The 19,462-nt window shown below is 45.8% G+C and overlaps 1 protein-coding gene across 1 annotated transcript in view; it reads right to left on the bottom strand.

The window, feature by feature from the left end:
* The window catches only part of LOC122931472 (dnaJ homolog subfamily C member 3-like), a 35,437-nt gene extending 24,320 nt beyond the window's left edge, over nucleotides 1-11,117 (bottom strand). The window contains exon 1 of the mRNA XM_044285537.1: nucleotides 10,951-11,117. Within this exon, the coding sequence (XP_044141472.1) occupies nucleotides 10,951-11,032 (82 nt within the window). The 5' untranslated portion in view covers nucleotides 11,033-11,117. The remainder of the gene's footprint in view (nucleotides 1-10,950) is intronic.
* Nucleotides 11,118-19,462: the final 8,345 nt, after the last annotated feature.

The raw sequence follows: 19,462 nt of genomic DNA, 5'->3' as shown, positions 1-19,462 counted from the left end.
CCTTTTGCATACTTGTACTGTATTGACCGACTGGCTTTTGACCTTTTTCTGTAAACATAGTCTCTCAGCGTTTGTTCATCCTGGTTTGTGTGTTGCCCTTCATATGTTGCACTAAAGGGACTGTTGTCAAGCCGTGGGTCACTGCCTAAGGTGATCGTGCAAGTAGATACTGATAGGGGGCTCAGGCATTTTAGGGCTGCACTATCCATGTCTGCATGTGACAGTAGTAATTATCCTGAAACTAGCTCACCACTTCTTTTCCAGACAAAAATTTTCAAGATGTCCCAAACAGTCTGAAGTCCTCTGCGGCCTAGGGTTGGGCAATATCAAAATATTCCCACAATAACTATATACACTGCAGCGCAATCCCTGTAATTCCTGTAGAATGTCACTCTGTCCTTGATGTTTTTTCTTGCAGAGAAGTGGATTCTTTCCTGCCCTTCTTGACACCAGGCTATCCTCAATAAGCTTGCGCCTCACTATGCGTGCAGATGAGCACGCCTGCTGCCAACTATAAGCAAGCTTTTCACTGGCGGTGACCCGATCTTGTGACTGAATCCGCTTTAGGACACTGTCTTGATACTTGCAGGACTTTCTTGGAAGTCCTGCAGCCTTCTTCACACCTTTCTCCTTCTTGATGATCTGATAAATGGTTACTTTAGGTGCAATCTTAAAAACTGCAATATTCCTGCTTGTGAAGCCCTTGTGATGCAAAGCAATGACGACTGCAAGTGTTTCCTAGGAGGTAACGTGGGTTAGCAGAAGAAGACAATGATTTCAAGAACCACCCACCAACCATCCCCTTTTAAAGCAACCAGTCTGCTCTTCTACTACAAGCAGCAGGACAGTCATATCATCGGCCTTGTCCTCATTAACACTGTCTCCTGAGCTAACAAGAAGATCACTCAAATAATGTTCGCAGGTTAGGCTACTTTCACACTAGCGTTCGGGCGGATCCTTCAAACGGAGCTCACGAGCGGAAACCCGAACGCTAGTGTGAAAGTAGCCTTATTTTGTGGCAGAGACCAAATGCGGTGGAAATGGGGGTTTTGTAATTAATTTTCACTGCAAGGAATGACTTTTCACCTAATTGTAAGTTATCTGATCACTATTCTTAATACAAATGTAATGCACATTGTCACCATAAAAACTGAAGCAGCCAAAACTTTGTGAAAACCAAAATCTGTGTCAGTCTGAAATTTTTTGGCCACAACTGTACACGTTCCTTCCCACCTCAAATATGATTTTTCAGCCACTTTACAGTGAAATCAATAATACATTGAGGGGAGGGGGAGGGGGAAGGGAGCAGGTAAGGCGTTAGTCCACCACTGATGGGAGAAGAAGGTGGACCAGAAGAAGAATAAACAGCAGTGGGCGCTAAATTCAGAAAGTTAAAGATTTGGTCACTTCTCCCCAGCCTGAATAGCATGTGAACTATACAAGGCATGCTTTCTCTAATTAATGAAACCTAATACCTACTTAGGCTTACCCAGAGTGGTACCAGTGCGGAGGTAATCTAACCACCCTGGAAGCAATAAACATGCAATCACTTCAGAATGAGCGTAATTACTGGAGGAGTCTACACACACAAACCAGAAGCGCGCTCATTAACTTTATACACTTTCAGTACCTGTGGGCTGCAACATAAGCACTACAAAAAAACCTCCTCTAAATCACAACCATTTACAATGGCAGCAAGGAGCTGATTGTTATTATTAGTGCCACACATGAGCAACTAGACTTTAAAGCCTAAAATAATTACCGCCTAACACATATTACAGGGAAATTAACGGAGGTTTGTGTCGTTAGAGCTGACGGATCACGCTACAAAGCTAGCACAGAGTGAACACCGTATTGCAGAAGCTGCGGTACATTTCAAGGATTCCTGACTGACAGTCAAGAAGAAGAGGGAGGGGCTGCCAGAGGAGGTAGGAGGAGCAAGGGTGCACAGAGCGGCTCATTTGCATATGGATTAAAAGTACTTTTTCTCCAGAATGAAACAACAGATCGCTAAGAGTTCAACCATACAACAGATGTTTTTTGCAGTCCGCAAATTGCAGATGCGCAAAACATGGATACCCCATTTTGCGGAACAAAACGCCCGGTCCATAATAGAACAGTCCTATCCTTTTCTGTAATGTGGACAATAGGACAGGTTCTATATTTTTGCAGGTGCCATGGAATGGATTTATGGATGCAGACAGCACATGGTGTGCTATCCGCAATGTGCTATGACCAGGGGGTGAGAAGCTACTGTCCCACGTGATCAACTCCCTCTGAGGGCGAAGTCTGAGCACACCCCTCGTCCTTCACACGATACCTCTGATGGTGAGGACAGACGTTCCCGAGCGGTCTACCAGGTGCTCCTCAGAGTAGAATTGGAACACGAGGAACTCGTGACCAGAGTGTGAACCCACTGGACTGACCTCTGGGTGACAATACACCCAGTGGATGCTGGGAGGCCAGAGGCTGATCAGATGGAAGAGTAGTCAGGGTACAAAAGGCAGAAGTCAGGGCAGGTGGCAGTCATGCAAAGTCCATAAATGTAGATCACAGTCAGGCAAAGTCTGTAAAACGTAATCCAAAGTCCAGTACACAGAATGACAAGAAACAGCAGAACACCATAGCTCAAACAGGAAACTAGACAAGCTAGGAACCCAATTTGCTCAGGCGCCTTCCAATACCTCCTGCAGACCAGCTATAGGCAGTGGAAGATAGAGGGCGTGCACAGGCTGCCTCACAAAGGGAGGAGAGACACGCCCGCACACAACCTAAATACACACAAGCAACTCTGAGCCAGGAGGGAAATGCTGGTGGCAGCAATACAAACCACAGCTAAGAACCTCACTGCCCACGTCTGTCAGCACGGCACCTGTCATCTTTTTGCGGTCTGGACCTTTTCTTGCAGATCGCAGACCCATTCAAATCAATGGGTCTGCACCCAGTGTGCACACTGCTGGTGCCCAAGCACCGCGTACCACTATTTGCAGTCTGCAACACAGGCACGAGGCACAAACACTCGTGTGCATGAGCCCTTAAACAATAAAGGAAATATTCTGGGTCTACTGCAATCTGGAGTAATAAAGTTGTAGGGAATTAGGCCAGGCAATGCCTGCTGGGATAAGAAGTATGCTAATTAGCTCTCCTCCAGGAAGAAGGAAAACTAGTGCCACCTTGCATGCCTACTACATGATGTGGTGGATGACATGGGTTCAAAGAAATTGTGAAATTCTGTCATGCCCAGCCCCTCTGGCCCTACTCCAGCCATAACACAGTGCATTCACTTGTCCCAAATATTTTATATCATATTCCCATTTACAATTGAACAATGGTACGTCCAAAAACCACATTCACCCCCCGGAGTCCTGCGAGGTGGTAAATGCCATATGGTTTATACACGTTATTAAATGTGTTCCACTTGAAATAACTGCCCAGGGAATTACCGCGCCAAAGAACCTTGTTAATCGCAGGGGGGAGGGGGGACATGCTTTTGATTATTTTTTTTTTCTTTTAAACCACAAGAACGACAACCTATGTGTTTCGGATTATATACCGTATTTTTCACTCCATAAGTTGCATTTTTCCCCCAAAAATTGGGGGAAAAATGTCCGAATGCTGCCATATTTACTTTGCTAACACTGATACATCGCCGGCAGCGATTCTGCACAGCGCAGCCTGCGATGTATCAGTGGGGAGGGAGGAGGGGCTGGAGGCCAGCAACTGGTGTTTGAATCGCAGCGGGGCCCCGTGCAGTCTATGACACCGGGCCCTGCACACAGAAGTATTCATATGTAAAGTGTAGGCACGGAAGCTTTGTTAAAGTATTGCAATCCACTGTAGTACTCATTATGAAACTACTGTAGCAGGCAGGCTGGCCGGTCACTCACATGCTCCTCCCACTTTATTAATTAAGCAGGCGGAGCAGGAGCGTGACGAAGTGAGTGACGTTACGCTGCCGGCCAGCCTGCCTGCCTGTTTGCTATGGGAGTTTCATAGTGAGTACTACAGTGGATTGCAATACTTTAACAAAGCTCCCATGCCTACACTTTATTTATGAATACTGCTGTGAGTGGGGCCCGGTGTAATAGAGTACAATGACTGCACCGGGCCCCGCCGCGATTCCAACACTAGTTTCCAGCCTCCACCCCCTGTATTGGGGGTCACTATTTACACAGGGACACTGTTCTGGGGGGGGTGGGGGGGAGATAAGATGCTATATATGTGTCATCCACAGATCAATCCCCCCCCCCCACCATAAACAGTGTCATCCACGGATCCCCCCCGCCATAAACAGTGTCATCCACGGATCCCCCCCCCATAAACAGTGTCATCCACGGATCCCCCCATAAACAGTGTCATCCAGGGATCCCCCCCCCCCATAAACAGTGTCATCCAGGGATCCCCCCCCCATAAACAGTGTCATCCAGGGATCCCCCCCCCATAAACAGTGTCATCCACAGATTTCCCCCCCCCCATAAACAGTGTCATCCACAGATTCCCCCCCCCCATAAACAGTGTCATCCACAGATTCCCCCCCCCCCATAAACAGTGTCATCCACAGATTCCCCCCCCCATAAACAGTGTCATCCACAGATTCCCCCCCCCATAAACAGTGTCATCCACAGATTCCCCCCCCATAACAGTGTCATCCACAGATTCCCCCCCCCATAAACAGTGTCATCCACAGATTCCCCCCCCATAAACAGTGTCATCCACAGATTCCCCCCCCATAAACAGTGTCATCCACAGATTCCCCCCCATAAACAGTGTCATCCACAGATTCCCCCCCATAAACAGTGTCATCCACAGATTCCCCCCCATAAACAGTGTCATCCACAGATTCCCCCCCATAAACAGTGTCATCCACAGATTCCCCCCCATAAACAGTGTCATCCACAGATTCCCCCCATAAACAGTGTCATCCACAGATTCCCCCCCATAAACAGTGTCATCCACAGATTCCCCCCCTCCATAAACAATGTCATCCACAGATTCCCCCCCTCCATAAACAGTGTCATCCACAGATTCCCCCCCTCCATAAACAGTGTCATCCACAGATTCCCTCCCCCCCATAAACAGTGTCATCCACAGATTCCCCCCCATAAACAGTGTCATCCACAGATCCCCCCCATAAACAGTGTCATCCACAGATCCCCCCCCATAAACAGTGTCATCCACAGATCCCCCCCATAAACAGTGTCATCCACAGATCCCCCCCCCATAAACAGTGTCATCCACAGATCCCCCCCCCCCATAAACAGTGTCATCCACAGATTTCCCCCCCATATAAACAGTGTCATCCACAGATTCCCCCCCCCCCATATAAACAGTGTCATCCACAGATCACCACCACCCCCCCCCCCCCCCCATATAAACAGTGTCATCCACAGATCACCATTAGTTCAAAACCCACCAAAAGTACACCTTTTGGTTCAAAATATTTTTTTTTATTATTTTCCTCCTCAAAAACCTAGGGCAAAAAATAGTTAATTTTTTTTCTGCCTTACTTTTTGTTCTTAAAAAGCCAGCCATAAAATGCTCGCCTTTTCATGGTATATTTTATAGCTTTTTTTTCTTCAAGTTTGACGTGTTTGAAAAAACACCAATAATCAGAGCGTGCTGCTGTTTGCAAAAAGGGACACAAAAAAAAAGCACCATAATTTAAAAAAAGAGCGCGATATGCCACCTCTCCTGTCAAATCCCGCCGGGCCGCGCTTGCGCAGAAGACTGAAGATTTTCTCCCGGCCGGGCAATGTCCTGAACGAGCACGCCGCCGCGCATGCGCCATGATGACTTCTTCCTGGCCAGTATAGTACAGAGCCGCGAACGCGCACGCCGGCTCTGTACTATACTGGCCAGAAATAAGTCACCATGGCGCATGCGCGGCAGCGTGCGCATTCAGGACATTGCGCCCCTGCCAGGAGAAAATCCTCAGTCTTCTGCGCAAGCGCGGCCCGGCCGAGAGAAGAATCCAGGAAGTGAACGTCGCGCTCAAGGAAGGCAAGTATAAAATATGAAGATGGGAATACCCCTTTAAGGGCCGGATCTTCCATACTGCAAAATGTGGAACGCACGCTGCGGCTATCCGTGTTTTGCGGAGCACAAAAACAGCTATGGCCGTGTGCATGAGCCCTAAGGGTATGTTCACACAATGGATTTTGGTGCGTATTCCACCACCCACAGTTTCTTTATGATGACTGCTGCCATGTGATTTTTCTGCATGCAGATTTGAAATCTGTCTCACAGAAATAAAAAGTGAATGTATCATTTCTTGCCGTGGTTTCCGCTGCAGGTGACTAGACATGGATTTGGGGCTCAATCCACACGCAGTCCTGCCTCCTACGCCACTTCAAATTCATAGGAGGCTTCCCAGATGGAAGAACTGCACCATGTGAACACTATCAGGGTGCTTTCACACTTGGGTTGTTGGTGACATTTTTAGCCTTTTTTACCTGCTGTTTTTTTGTGAGCTTTTTGTGGTAAAAAAAAAAAACACACACTTGCTCCAGTTGTTAGCTGAAGTTTTTTTTTGGGGGGTCCTGGTGTATGAGGTGGCATTTTTGCTCTTAGCGTTTTACATCACCTATAGGAAAAAAAGTGTCATGAAGAAAACACTAGTGCCCAAACAACGATTCCAATAAAACGTGACAAAACCCCTGTGTGTAAAGAGCGTAACACCACCAGTGCATAGAAGAGAAAGCCGGCTGCTTCCCAGACTTAGTATTTACTAGCAGATGAAATATACCCGAGCAAAGCCGGGTCCTTCAATTACATTTAATGTTTGTGTGTGTCGTTAAAAGATATCAACACTATAACAGTGACATCTACAGCACCCCGCCCCCTTAACAGTGACCTCCACAGCCCCCCACCCCTTAACATTGACCCCACCCCCCCCCTTAAAATTGGACCTCCCCAGCAGCCCACCCCCTTAACTTTGACCTTTACAGCAGCCTTCCCCTTTAACAGTGACTTTAACAGCATACTGGCCCCTTCACAGTGACCTCCACAGGGGCCCGCCCCCTTAACAGTGGCCTTTACCGGATCAGGGGCGTGTACTTTTGAACAGCTCACTCTAAGACAGCAGCACTGTGCTGGTCTGAGTGTAAGCTGCAGGGAGAAAAAGTCACCCTCCCTCCCACCCCTGCAATTTACAGAATTGGATTTTTGCCTTCATTTTTTTAATCCCGTCGGCTCAGAATTTGGAGGGGCGTAGCCTAACCAGATAAGGGTGTGGCTTAGCTGGACCTGGGGGCAGGGTTTTAAGTCTTTTGAGGGTGGACACATCCTGCAAGAGTGACGCCCCTCTGCATAACAAACTGGATTTTCAGAGGATAAAACATCTATTGCTGGAACAAAGGCACATCTGGAAATAAGGTACTAAGTCTACTTTCACACTAGCGGCACGGACCTCCGGCAGGCTGTTCCGTCGGGTGAACAACCTGTCGGATCCGTCCTGCCGCTAGTGACTATGTGCCCCTGGACTGCCGCTCCGTCCCTATTGACTATAATGGGGGCGGGGGGGGCGGAGTTCCGGCGAGGCAAGGCTGCGCACGGCGAGAGGCTGCCGGAATAAATGTCGGACATGTCTTAGTTTTATTCCGGCAGCCTCTCACCGTGCCTCACCGGAACTCCGCCCCTGCCTCTATTATAGTCAATAGGGACTGAGCGGCAGTCCGGGGGCACATGGTCACTAGTGGCAGGACGGATCCGGCAGGCTGTTCACCCGACGGAACAGCCTGCCGGAGGTCAGTGCCGCTTGTGTGAAAGTAGCCTTAGTGCTATTATGCCATGGCTTTACTTCAATAGCGATTATCTTGGTGACAGATTTCCTTTAAAGCTCTCCTACAGCAGTGAAGATAAATGACTGGGTTGTTCTGGAAACCTGGAGTAAAACTGTATGTGGAGGCAAACGGCCTGCGAGCTTCTATTGGCTGATAAGGGTCATGTGACCAAGCTTCTAGTGACTAATGCCTTTTTTGGGAATATCTCAGGAACCGTACGTCCTAGAGAGCCGAGACCCGGTCTAAAACCTTCCCAGACACCTGATGTACCTGTGTGCCAAATTTTGTGATTGTAAATGCGACAGTGCGGATTCCTTTAGCAGACGTACACATACACTCTGCTTTATATATTAGATATGCAAGCCATGACAGTAAGGGCTCATGCACACAAATGTATTTTCTTTCCATGTCCATTCCGTTTTTTTGGGGGGGGAACGTATACGGAACCATTCATTTCAAAGGGTCTGCAAAAAAACTGAAGTATACTCAGTTTGCATTAATTTTCCGTATGTCAGTATTTCTGTTCCGCAAACAAATAGAACATGTCCTATTACGGACAAGGATAGGACTGTTCTGCTCCACAAAATACGGAATGCACACGGACGTCAACCGTATTTTTTGCGGACCACGTGCATGAGACCAAAGGCTGAGTTCACACATCAGTTATTGTGAGCCAAAACCCATAGTGAAGCTACTCGGAGATCAGGTACAGTGATTTGCTCCTGTTCTGTGTTTCTGACCCGCACCTGGTTTTGGCTCCACTAACTAATGGATATACCTGACCAAATAACTGACGGGTGAGCTTGGCCTCACAACGCTGTGGTCCTCAAAATACGGGCCTTTCTCAAAGTATGAAGAAACCGGCCCCTGCCGCCTTGAACAGACGCCTTTTCTACACCACGGACATCTGGGAGCACAGGAACAGCTGTGGCCCTTGAAATCTAAGTTCAGGAACCCGAAGAACAACACAGCATTTTCGACCGGGCACATTAGAACGACAGGACTCCTTATGGTTTTCATATGAATCAGCACAAGCTATACCTGTACTCGTGTCATCTACCCTGTATTATTGTCCACACCTGCTGCCTTCAGAGCTGACCTCTCCCAACATTCCTGGTGACCTCTAGTCTACACCATACGTCAATCTGAAAACCTTCACCTAAGCAGTTACAGGTGTATCTGCCAGCTTGGAGGGCTGGGATGTCTGCGCTACTGGACCAGTATCCTACATGTAGCCATTCTGGGGGCAGTATGTGCCTGCACAGGATTAGTATACAGTATCCTACATGTAGCCATTCTGTGGGCAGTATGTGCCTGCACAGGATTAGTATACAGTATCCTACATGTAGCCATTCTGGGGGCAGTATGTGCCTGCACAGGATTAGTATACAGTATCCTACATGTAGCCATTCTGGGGGCAGTATGTGCCTGCACAGGATTAGTATACAGTATCCTACATGTAGCCATTCTGGGGGCAGCATGTGCCTGCACAGGATTAGTATACAGTATCCTACATGTAGCCATTCTGGTGGCAGTATGTGCCTGCACAGGATTAGTATTCAGTATCCTACATGTAGCCATTCTGGTGGCAGTATGTGCCTGCACAGGATTAGTATACAGTATCTACATGTAGCCATTCTGGGGGCAGTATGTGCCTGCACAGGATTAGGATACAGTATCCTACATGTAGCCATTCTGTGGGCAGTATGTGCCTGCACAGGATTAGTATACAGTATCCTACATGTAGCCATTCTGGGGGCAGCATGTGCCTGCACAGGATTAGTATACAGTATCCTACATGTAGCCATTCTGGGGGCAGCATGTGCCTGCACAGGATTAGTATACAGTATCCTACATGTAGCCATTCTGGGGGCAGCATGTGCCTGCACAGGATTAGTATACAGTATCCTACATGTAGCCATTCTGGGGGCCGCATGTGCCTGCACAGGATTAGTATACAGTATCCTACATGTAGCCATTCTGGGGGCAGCATGTGCCTGCACAGGATTAGTATACAGTATCCTACATGTAGCCATTCTGGTGGCAGCATGTGCCTGCACAGGATTAGTATACAGTATCCTACATGTAGCCATTCTGGGGGCAGTATGTGCCTGCACAGGATTAGTATACAGTATCCTACATGTAGCCATTCTGGGGGCAGCATGTGCCTGCACAGGCTTAGTATACAGTATCCTACATGTAGCCATTCTGGTGGCAGCATGTGCCTGCACAGGATTAGTATACAGTATCCTACATGTAGCCATTCTGGGGGCAGCATGTGCCTGCACAGGATTAGTATTCAGTATCGTACATGTAGCCATTCTGGGGGCAGTATGTGCCTGCACAGGATTAGTATACAGTATCCTACATGTAGCCATTCTGGGGGCAGTATGTGCCTGCACAGGATTAGTATACAGTATCCTACATGTAGCCATTCTGGGGGCAGCATGTGCCTGCACAGGCTTAGTATACAGTATCCTACATGTAGCCATTCTGGTGGCAGCATGTGCCTGCACAGGATTAGTATACAGTATCCTACATGTAGCCATTCTGGGGGCAGTATGTGCCTGCACAGGATTAGTATTCAGTATCGTACATGTAGCCATTCTGGGGGCAGCATATGCCTGCACAGGATTAGTATACAGTATCCTACATGTAGCCATTCTGGGGGCCGCATGTGCCTGCACAGGATTAGTATACAGTATCCTACATGTAGCCATTCTGGGGGCAGCATGTGCCTGCACAGGATTAGTATACAGTATCCTACATGTAGCCATTCTGGTGGCAGCATGTGCCTGCACAGGATTAGTATACAGTATCCTACATGTAGCCATTCTGGGGGCAGTATGTGCCTGCACAGGATTAGTATACAGTATCCTACATGTAGCCATTCTGGGGGCAGTATGTGCCTGCACAGGATTAGTATACAGTATCCTACATGTAGCCATTCTGGGGGCAGCATGTGCCTGCACAGGATTAGTATACAGTATCCTACATGTAGCCATTCTGGGGGCAGCATGTGCCTGCACAGGATTAGTATACAGTATCCTACATGTAGCCATTCTGGGGGCAGCATATGCCTGCACAGGAGAGACATACTAATTACTACAGTACATGATAAGAGTGCTAGCCAGAGATTACAGCACACAGCCATGGCCTCTCCTCTTACCTTCATACTGCAGATCAAACAGGACGAGCAGGAAGGGGAAGAAGGACAGGAGCTTGTGGGCACAGGCGCTGGGGGCCACCATGCTGCTGGAGCCCTCACTGGCTGCCTCCTATACACTGTGACAGGGAACTGTCCTGCTCCACTTCAACTAGTTCCCAGCAAGTTGAGCGCTGGTCGTGGTGAGCTCTGATTGGACAGGAAGCCGGTAACCCCGCCCCTTTCTTCCTATTGGAGAACGTGGAGCATTGGCCGGAGAGAGGAAAGGAGTGCGCGCCGCCTTCTCCTCCACTTCCGGCACGTTGACTGCGCTCATACAGCTGACGCGTAATGACGTCACGGCCGAGCCTTCCTCTAGTTCAGGACTGCGCCTATCCACGAACTGTCCTCACGGGGGCGCTGTGTGATTATATGCTTGTGAGCTGGCTGCGGTGTGTATAGAGCTGTCGTTATTAGGGCTTGTCCAGGGCCATTGGAAATTTGAGCAATGCCCAGCAAATGCTTTAACCCCTTCAGGACCTTACCACGTTTTTTACTTTCTGCATTCCCAAAGCCATAACTTTTTTATTTTTCCATTCACATACCTCCCAACGTTTGAAAATCGTACAGGGGGACAATATGTGCGGCGCGCATCGCTGCAGTTTCTTTCATACTAGGCCACGCCTCTAACTCCGCCCAAAGCAGCAGCTGGGGATCGGTCAGGTGAGGATAAGTACCTTTATTTTTTACAGCATGTGGAGCCTCGGGACAATTTTATTTCTTGCACTTCTATATCCATTTAAATATTAGCAAATAATCATCGGATTATAGATATATTAATGTGTAAACCAGCATCAAATAATGAAGTTCTGGTCTAATATACAGGTAGAAACCATACAGATAGTTTAGTAAGGCCCCATGCACACTGCCGTGTTTCACAGCCGTGTGCGGGCCGTGGAACCGCGGCCTGGATCCCTCCTGAGAGCAGGAGCGCACGGCGTCACTGGTTGCTATGACGCCGTGCGCTCCCTGCTGCCGGCACAGTACAGTAATACACTGGTATAGATCACACCAGTGTATTACTGTATTGCAGCGGCAGCAGGGAGCGCACGGCGTCATAGCAACCAGTGACGCCGTGTGCTCCTGCTCTCAGGAGGGATCCAGGCCGCGGTTCCACGGCCCGCACACGGCTGTGAAACACGGCCGTGTGCATGGGGCCAACGGATGCAAGGGACTTGGGAGGCATGCATTCACATAGCCATATAGGGCTCGTCTGTGCAGGACACGTGGTACTTTGTAATGGCACCGTTTAATATTGCCTATGATGTGGGAAGCTGGAAAAAATCCCAATGGGGGGGAATTGGGAAAAAAAGCAATTCCACAATAGTTTTATGTGTTTTCGTTTTTTAAGACGTTCCCTGTGTGGTAAAAAATGACCTGTTACCTTCACTCTACAGGTCAGTATGATTACAGAAATACCACACTTAGGCTACTTTCACACGCGGCAGAGGATTCCGGCAGGCAGTTTCGTCGCCGGAACTGCCTGACAGATCCAGCAGTCTGGATGCAAACGGATGCATTTGTCATACGGCTCTGTATGCGGATCTGTCTGACAAATGCATTGCAATACCGGATGCATCTTTCTGGTTGTTATCTGGAAAACTGAATCCAGTATTTATCTTTTTCACATTTTTAAAGGTCCACTTTTCTGGAATACTTGGGGCGGGATCCGACATTAATGCATTCCAATGGAAAATAATTCCGGCAAGTTATCAGTATTTTTGGCTGGACAGAAAACTGCAGCATGCTGCGGTATTTTCTCCGGCCAAGAAACGTAAGAGGGACTGAACTGATGCATCCTGAACGGAAAGCTCTCCATTCAGAATGCATTAGGATAAAACTGGTCAGTTCTTTTCCGCTATTGAGCCCCTAGGACGGAACTCAATACCGGAAAAGAACAACGCTAGTGTGAAAGTACCCTAATATAGTTTTTCATGTGTTTTAATACTTAAAAAATATAAAAACTTTGGGAGAAAAAAAAACTGATTTTTTTTCTTTGCATCCTCAATCTTGCGACCTCCATAAGGCTACTTTCACACTAGCATTATTCTTTTCCGGTATTGAAATCCAATAAAGAGTCTCAATACTGGAAAAAAAAACGCTCAGTTTTTCCCAAATGCATTCTGGATGAAGACCAATGGAAATGGAAAGTTCCATCCCTTTTACGGTATTTGACCGGAGAAAATACCACAGCATGCTGCGGTTTTTTTCCGGCCAAAATACCATAAGAATGCCGCACTTGCCGGATCCGGCATTAGTTTCCTTTCAGATGTATTAACGCCGGATCTGGTACCAAGTGGTCCAGAAATTGCCGCGTCACCAGATCCGGTTTTCCGGTCTGCGCCTGCGCTGGAATGTAGGAGGAGCTGGTTTCGCAGCTTCCTGTTTGCATCTTTGCTCCAGCCTGCGAGGGAGAAGAAGGCAGCACGCCATTGAAGGTGATTATAAGGGTGTTGTTTTTTTAATGTTGTGCAACAATAATGAAATATAAGCATCTCCTATGTATGCTATAAGTACATAGGTGATGCTAGGAGTAGTAGTACCTAGGACTACTACTCCTAGCATCCCCTATGTACTTATACTACCTGCAATCCCTATGTACTATTGCATAGGGACTGCAGGTAGTATAAGTACATATGGGATGCTAGGAGTAGTAGTCATAGGTACAAGAATATAACTACCACTCCTCGTAATAATTTGTTAGAAAAAAAAAAAAATGCCAGACAGCTCGCCTGCCAGACAGGAAAAAAGTATGGAAAGTAAGTAATATTTACGTGGGTCCGCTTGTCGTGTGTCACTCCTCCAGTGTGGGGAGAGTATGTTGAAGACTACAGGGAGTGCAGAATTATTAGGCAAATGAGTATTTTGACCACATCATCCTCTTTATGCATGTTGTCTTACTCCAAGCTGTATAGGCTCGAAAGCCTACTACCAATTAAGCATATTAGGTGATGTGCATCTCTGTAATGAGAAGGGGTGTGGTCTAATGACATCAACACCCTATATCAGGTGTGCATAATTATTAGGCAACTTCCTTTCCTTTGGCAAAATGGGTCAAAAGAAGGACTTGACAGGCTCAGAAAAGTCAAAAATAGTGAGATATCTTGCAGAGGGATGCAGCACTCTTAAAATTGCAAAGCTTCTGAAGCGTGATCATCGAACAATCAAGCGTTTCATTCAAAATAGTCAACAGGGTCGCAAGAAGCGTGTGGAAAAACCAAGGCGCAAAATAACTGCCCATGAACTGAGAAAAGTCAAGCGTGCAGCTGCCAAGATACCACTTGCCACCAGTTTGGCCATATTTCAGAGCTGCAACATCACCGGAGTGCCCAAAAGCACAAGGTGTGCAATACTCAGAGACATGGCCAAGGTAAGAAAGGCTGAAAGACGACCACCACTGAACAAGACACACAAGCTGAAACGTCAAGACTGGGCCAAGAAATATCTCAAGACTGATTTTTCTAAGGTTTTATGGACTGATGAAATGAGAGTGAGTCTTGATGGGCCAGATGGATGGGCCCGTGGCTGGATTGGTAAAGGGCAGAGAGCTCCAGTTCCGACTCAGACGCCAGCAAGGTGGAGGTGGAGTACTGGTTTGTGCTGGTATCATCAAAGATGAGCTTGTGGGGCCTTTTCGGGTTGAGGATGGAGTCAAGCTCAACTCCCAGTCCTACTGCCAGTTTCTGGAAGACACCTTCTTCAAGCAGTGGTACAGGAAGAAGTCTGCATCCTTCAAGAAAAACATGATTTTCATGCAGGACAATGCTCCATCACACGCGTCCAAGTACTCCACAGCGTGGCTGGCAAGAAAGGGTATAAAAGAAGAAAATCTAATGACATGGCCTCCTTGTTCACCTGATCTGAACCCCATTGAGAACCTGTGGTCCATCATCAAATGTGAGATTTACAAGGAGGGAAAACAGTACACCTCTCTGAACAGTGTCTGGGAGGCTGTGGTTGCTGCTGCACGCAATGTTGATGGTGAACAGATCAAAACACTGACAGAATCCATGGATGGCAGGCTTTTGAGTGTCCTTGCAAAGAAAGGTGGCTATATTGGTCACTGACTTGTTTTTGTTTTGTTTTTGAATGTCAGAAATGTATATTTGTGAATGTTGAGATGTTATATTGGTTTCACTGGTAAAAATAAATAATTGAAATGGGTATATATTTGTTTTTTGTTAAGTTGCCTAATAATTATGCACAGTAATAGTCACCTGCACACACAGATATCCCCCTAAAATAGCTAAAACTAAAAACAAACTAAAAACTACTTCCAAAAATATTCAGCTTTGATATTAATGAGTTTTTTGGGTTCATTGAGAACATGGTTGTTGTTCAATAATAAAATTAATCCTCAAAAATACAACTTGCCTAATAATTCTGCACTCCCTGTACTGTGGAGAAGAGAGGCCTGACATAATCTCCCAACGCTGGCGGAGCAACACAAATATTTGACGCTCCTCCAGCATGGGGAGATCAATATATGCATAAAGACTCAGTATATGGTGTAAAAAAAGTTTAATAAACTGATTTTTTTTTTTACAGAACAGGTTTTGAAAAATCAATAAACACATAACTGTATCCACCTACATAACCACGCAACCAAACTGCATCTAGAATATATTCAAATTACATTAATTCTTCATGAAAAAAATAATAATAATTTTAATCATTTGGTCCTGCCAGTCCACTCTTCCTGCAGCGGAGCAGAAATATTCTCATCCGGGAAACTGCTACAGTGGTCCTCGGTCCAAAACTTTCCATACTGGCCAAATCGCTGTCTTCAGGACTCTCCTGGACATGGAGCGGTTCTTTTATGAGGAGGTAGTTGTGTAACACCACACATGCCTTCACTACCTCATCAGCAATTCCTATTTTTAGTTGAATGGGTTTTGTGAAAATCCGCCATTTAGCCACCAGAATGCTAAATGCGCACTCCACCATTCTTCTGGCCCTAGTCAGGCGGTAGTTGAATATGCGTTTGCTCCGGTTTAATCCGCGGTTGCAATAAGGTTTAAGTAGATTGCCGCACATCTGAAACGCTTCATCAGCAACCAACACGGAGGGCATGGGAGGAGCATCAGTACCTGGTAGAGGTTGAGGTGGTGGAAAATCAAATTGTCTATTGTATAGTCTTCACCCCATGTCAGAAGTTTTAAAGACCATGGAATCATTGGTTCGGCCATAAGCCCCAACATCAATTGCCACAAAAAGGTACTGGGCATCAGCTATGGCTATTAATATAATTGAAAAATATTTTTTGTAGTTAAAGTACTCTGAACCAGTGCCTTGGGGCTTGATAATACGCATATGTTTCCCGTCCACTGCCCCAAGACAGTTAGAAAACTGGCACACCTCCCAAAATTTTTCAGAAATTTCAATCCACTGTTGCCTACTTGGATGTGGTATAAATTCTGCATGCAACTGCTCCCACAAAGCACGGCACTTATCCTTCACAATCAAGGAAACTGTGGATATTCCGAGCCAAAACTGATAATGGAGAGACGTCAAACTTTCTCCTGTTGTCAGAACCCTATCAGAAGAAAATAAAAAAGAGGAAATAAAAATGAGGAAATATGTAAATAAAAGCCCTAAAAAACAATACTAGCTACATAATTTGGGTGGCCGTGTTTGGGACCTTAAACTGGCCATACCACTGTTAAATGCTCAAATGCTTTCCTTTGTTCTGTGGTCATTCTCAAAGGGCAAAGGACATTTTTGGGAAATCCAGTGATGGAACAGGCTCTCCATGGAGAAGGATAGGCGTATGCTTCTGGCTACTAGCATTGCTCACAGTGAAGTCAACATCTCTAATGGTCGAGATAGGGTGTAAAGCCTGACCATAGGAGCTGGTAAAATCACAGTGAACAATACTAATGGAAAGCCTCCTAAACCCTTGGCCTGCGTAATGAAGAGCTGCGCTAGGTAGAGTATAGTATCAAATACCAAAAATGTTCGTACCATGGGGTAGGGAAATATGTCTGGGTTCATCTTTGAATCTTTGGAAAAGCTACGTAAAAAAATATACAAAAATAACAGTTACAAGCACAATATAAAAAATAAAATAAAAATTACCTTATGGTAAGCATTAACTATTCTGCAGGTGAAATACATCAACGGAAAATGGTGTCCTGTCTTTCGATGCAATGAGACACCCTTTGTAGCAGTGATAAGAAAAAGTTGTAGAGCTGCACAAAATGGACCTTCTGGCCTGTCTGGAATGCACCAGCCGTGGAGGAACAGCCAATCCAACGCCGTCCCTTAGATATAAATGGTTAACAGAAGATATCACAGCAGCATGTCCAGTGTGACTTTTATTGGGGACCAGAGTGCACACACAAGTACGACGCCTTTCTCAAGCCTTTCTCATACTTGAGAAAGGCTACTGCGTAGCCGAAACATCGTACTTGTGTGTGCACTCTGGTCCCCAATAAAAGTCACACTGGACATGCTGCTGTGATATCTTCTGTTAACCAGGGGTCAAGTCCTGGGAAAAAAAGTGTGGGAACTCACCCAAGATCCACTGCAACCCCCCCCCCCCTCCAAAAAATAAAAAAGCACAGAAAATCTAGCATGCTGTAATTTGTGTCGCTGCGGACTAAAAAATAAATTAAAAAAATAGCACTTTTAGAAAAGTTTGTCCTGGGATTCAATCTCATGACCTCTACACAGCAGAAGCAAGGCATATGCCCTCACAGCTATGAAAGCTGTCTAGCTTGCTACTTAAAAAAAAAAAAATATAAGACTTCTACTGTAGGTAACTTTGCCCACTGTGTATGGATGTAGCAGAGCTGGGTGTGTTGGGGCAGCTGTCATGTGTATGGTTGTACACTAGGTATCAGTACACAAGGTATCAGTAGAAGTATCAGAAAAAGAAAAAAAAAACACTTTTAGAAAAGTTTGTCCTGGGATTCGAACTCATGACCTCTACACATTACAGGCAAGGCATTTACCCTCACAGCCATAAAAGCTGTTGAGGTAGTTGCTTAAAAAAAAAAAAATAAGACTTCTACTTATACCTAGTGTACTGATACCTAGTGTACAACCATACACATGACAGCTGCCCCAACACACCCAGCTCTGCTACATCCATACACAGTGGGCAGCTGTCATGTGTATGGTTGTACACTTGGTATCAGTAAACTAGGTATCAGTAGAAGTCTTATAAAAAAAAAAAAACACTTTTAGAAAAGTTTGTCCTGGGATTCGAACTCATGACCTCTACACATTACAGGCAAGGCATTTACCCTCACAGCCATAAAAGCTGTTGAGGTAGTTGCTTAAAAAAAAAAAAACTAAGACTTCTACTTATACCTAGTGTACTGATACCTAGTGTACAACCATACACATGACAGCTGCCCCAACACACCCAGCCCTGCTACATCCATACACAGTGGGCAGCTGTCATGTGTATGGTTGTACACTTGGTATCAGTAAACTAGGTATCAGTAAAAGTCTTATAAAAAAAAAAAAACACTTTTAGAAAAGTTTGTCCTGGGATTCGAACTCATGACCTCTACACATCAGAGGCAAGGCATTTACCCTCACAGCCATAAAAGCTGTCAAGGTAGCTGCTTAAAAAAAAAAATATAAGACTTCTACTTATACCTAGTGTACTGATACCTAGTGTACAACCATACACATGACAGCTGCCCCAACACACCCAGCTCTGCTACATCCATACACAGTGGGCAGCTGTCATGTGTATGGTTGTACACTTGGTATCAGTAAACTAGGTATCAGTAAAAGTCTTATAAAAAAAAAAAAAACACTTTTAGAAAAGTTTGTCCTGGGATTCGAACTCATGACCTCTACACATCAGAGGCAAGGCATTTACCCTCACAGCCATAAAAGCTGTCAAGGTAGCTGCTTAAAAAAAAAAATATAAGACTTCTACTTATACCTAGTGTACTGATACCTAGTGTACAACCATACACATGACAGCTGCCCCAACACACCCAGCTCTGCTACATCCATACACAGTGGGCAGCTGTCATGTGTATGGTTGTACACTTGGTATCAGTAAACTAGGTATCAGTAAAAGTCTTATAAAAAAAAAAAAAACACTTTTAGAAAAGTTTGTCCTGGGATTCGAACTCATGACCTCTACACATCAGAGGCAAGGCATTTACCCTCACAGCCATAAAAGCTGTCAAGGTAGCTGCTTAAAAAAAAAAATATAAGACTTCTACTTATACCTAGTGTACTGATACCTAGTGTACAACCATACACATGACAGCTGCCCCAACACACCCAGCTCTGCTACATCCATACACAGTGGGCAGCTGTCATGTGTATGGTTGTACACTTGGTATCAGTAAACTAGGTATCAGTAAAAGTCTTATAAAAAAAAAAAAAACACTTTTAGAAAAGTTTGTCCTGGGATTCGAACTCATGACCTCTACACATCAGAGGCAAGGCATTTACCCTCACAGCCATAAAAGCTGTCAAGGTAGCTGCTTAAAAAAAAAAT

This window comes from Bufo gargarizans, chromosome 3 (assembly GCF_014858855.1).
Source record: "Bufo gargarizans isolate SCDJY-AF-19 chromosome 3, ASM1485885v1, whole genome shotgun sequence".
NCBI classification, from domain to species: domain Eukaryota; kingdom Metazoa; phylum Chordata; class Amphibia; order Anura; family Bufonidae; genus Bufo; species Bufo gargarizans.
The sequence above is the reverse complement of the archived record's forward strand: the minus strand, read 5'-3'. Positions and strand labels throughout refer to the sequence as shown.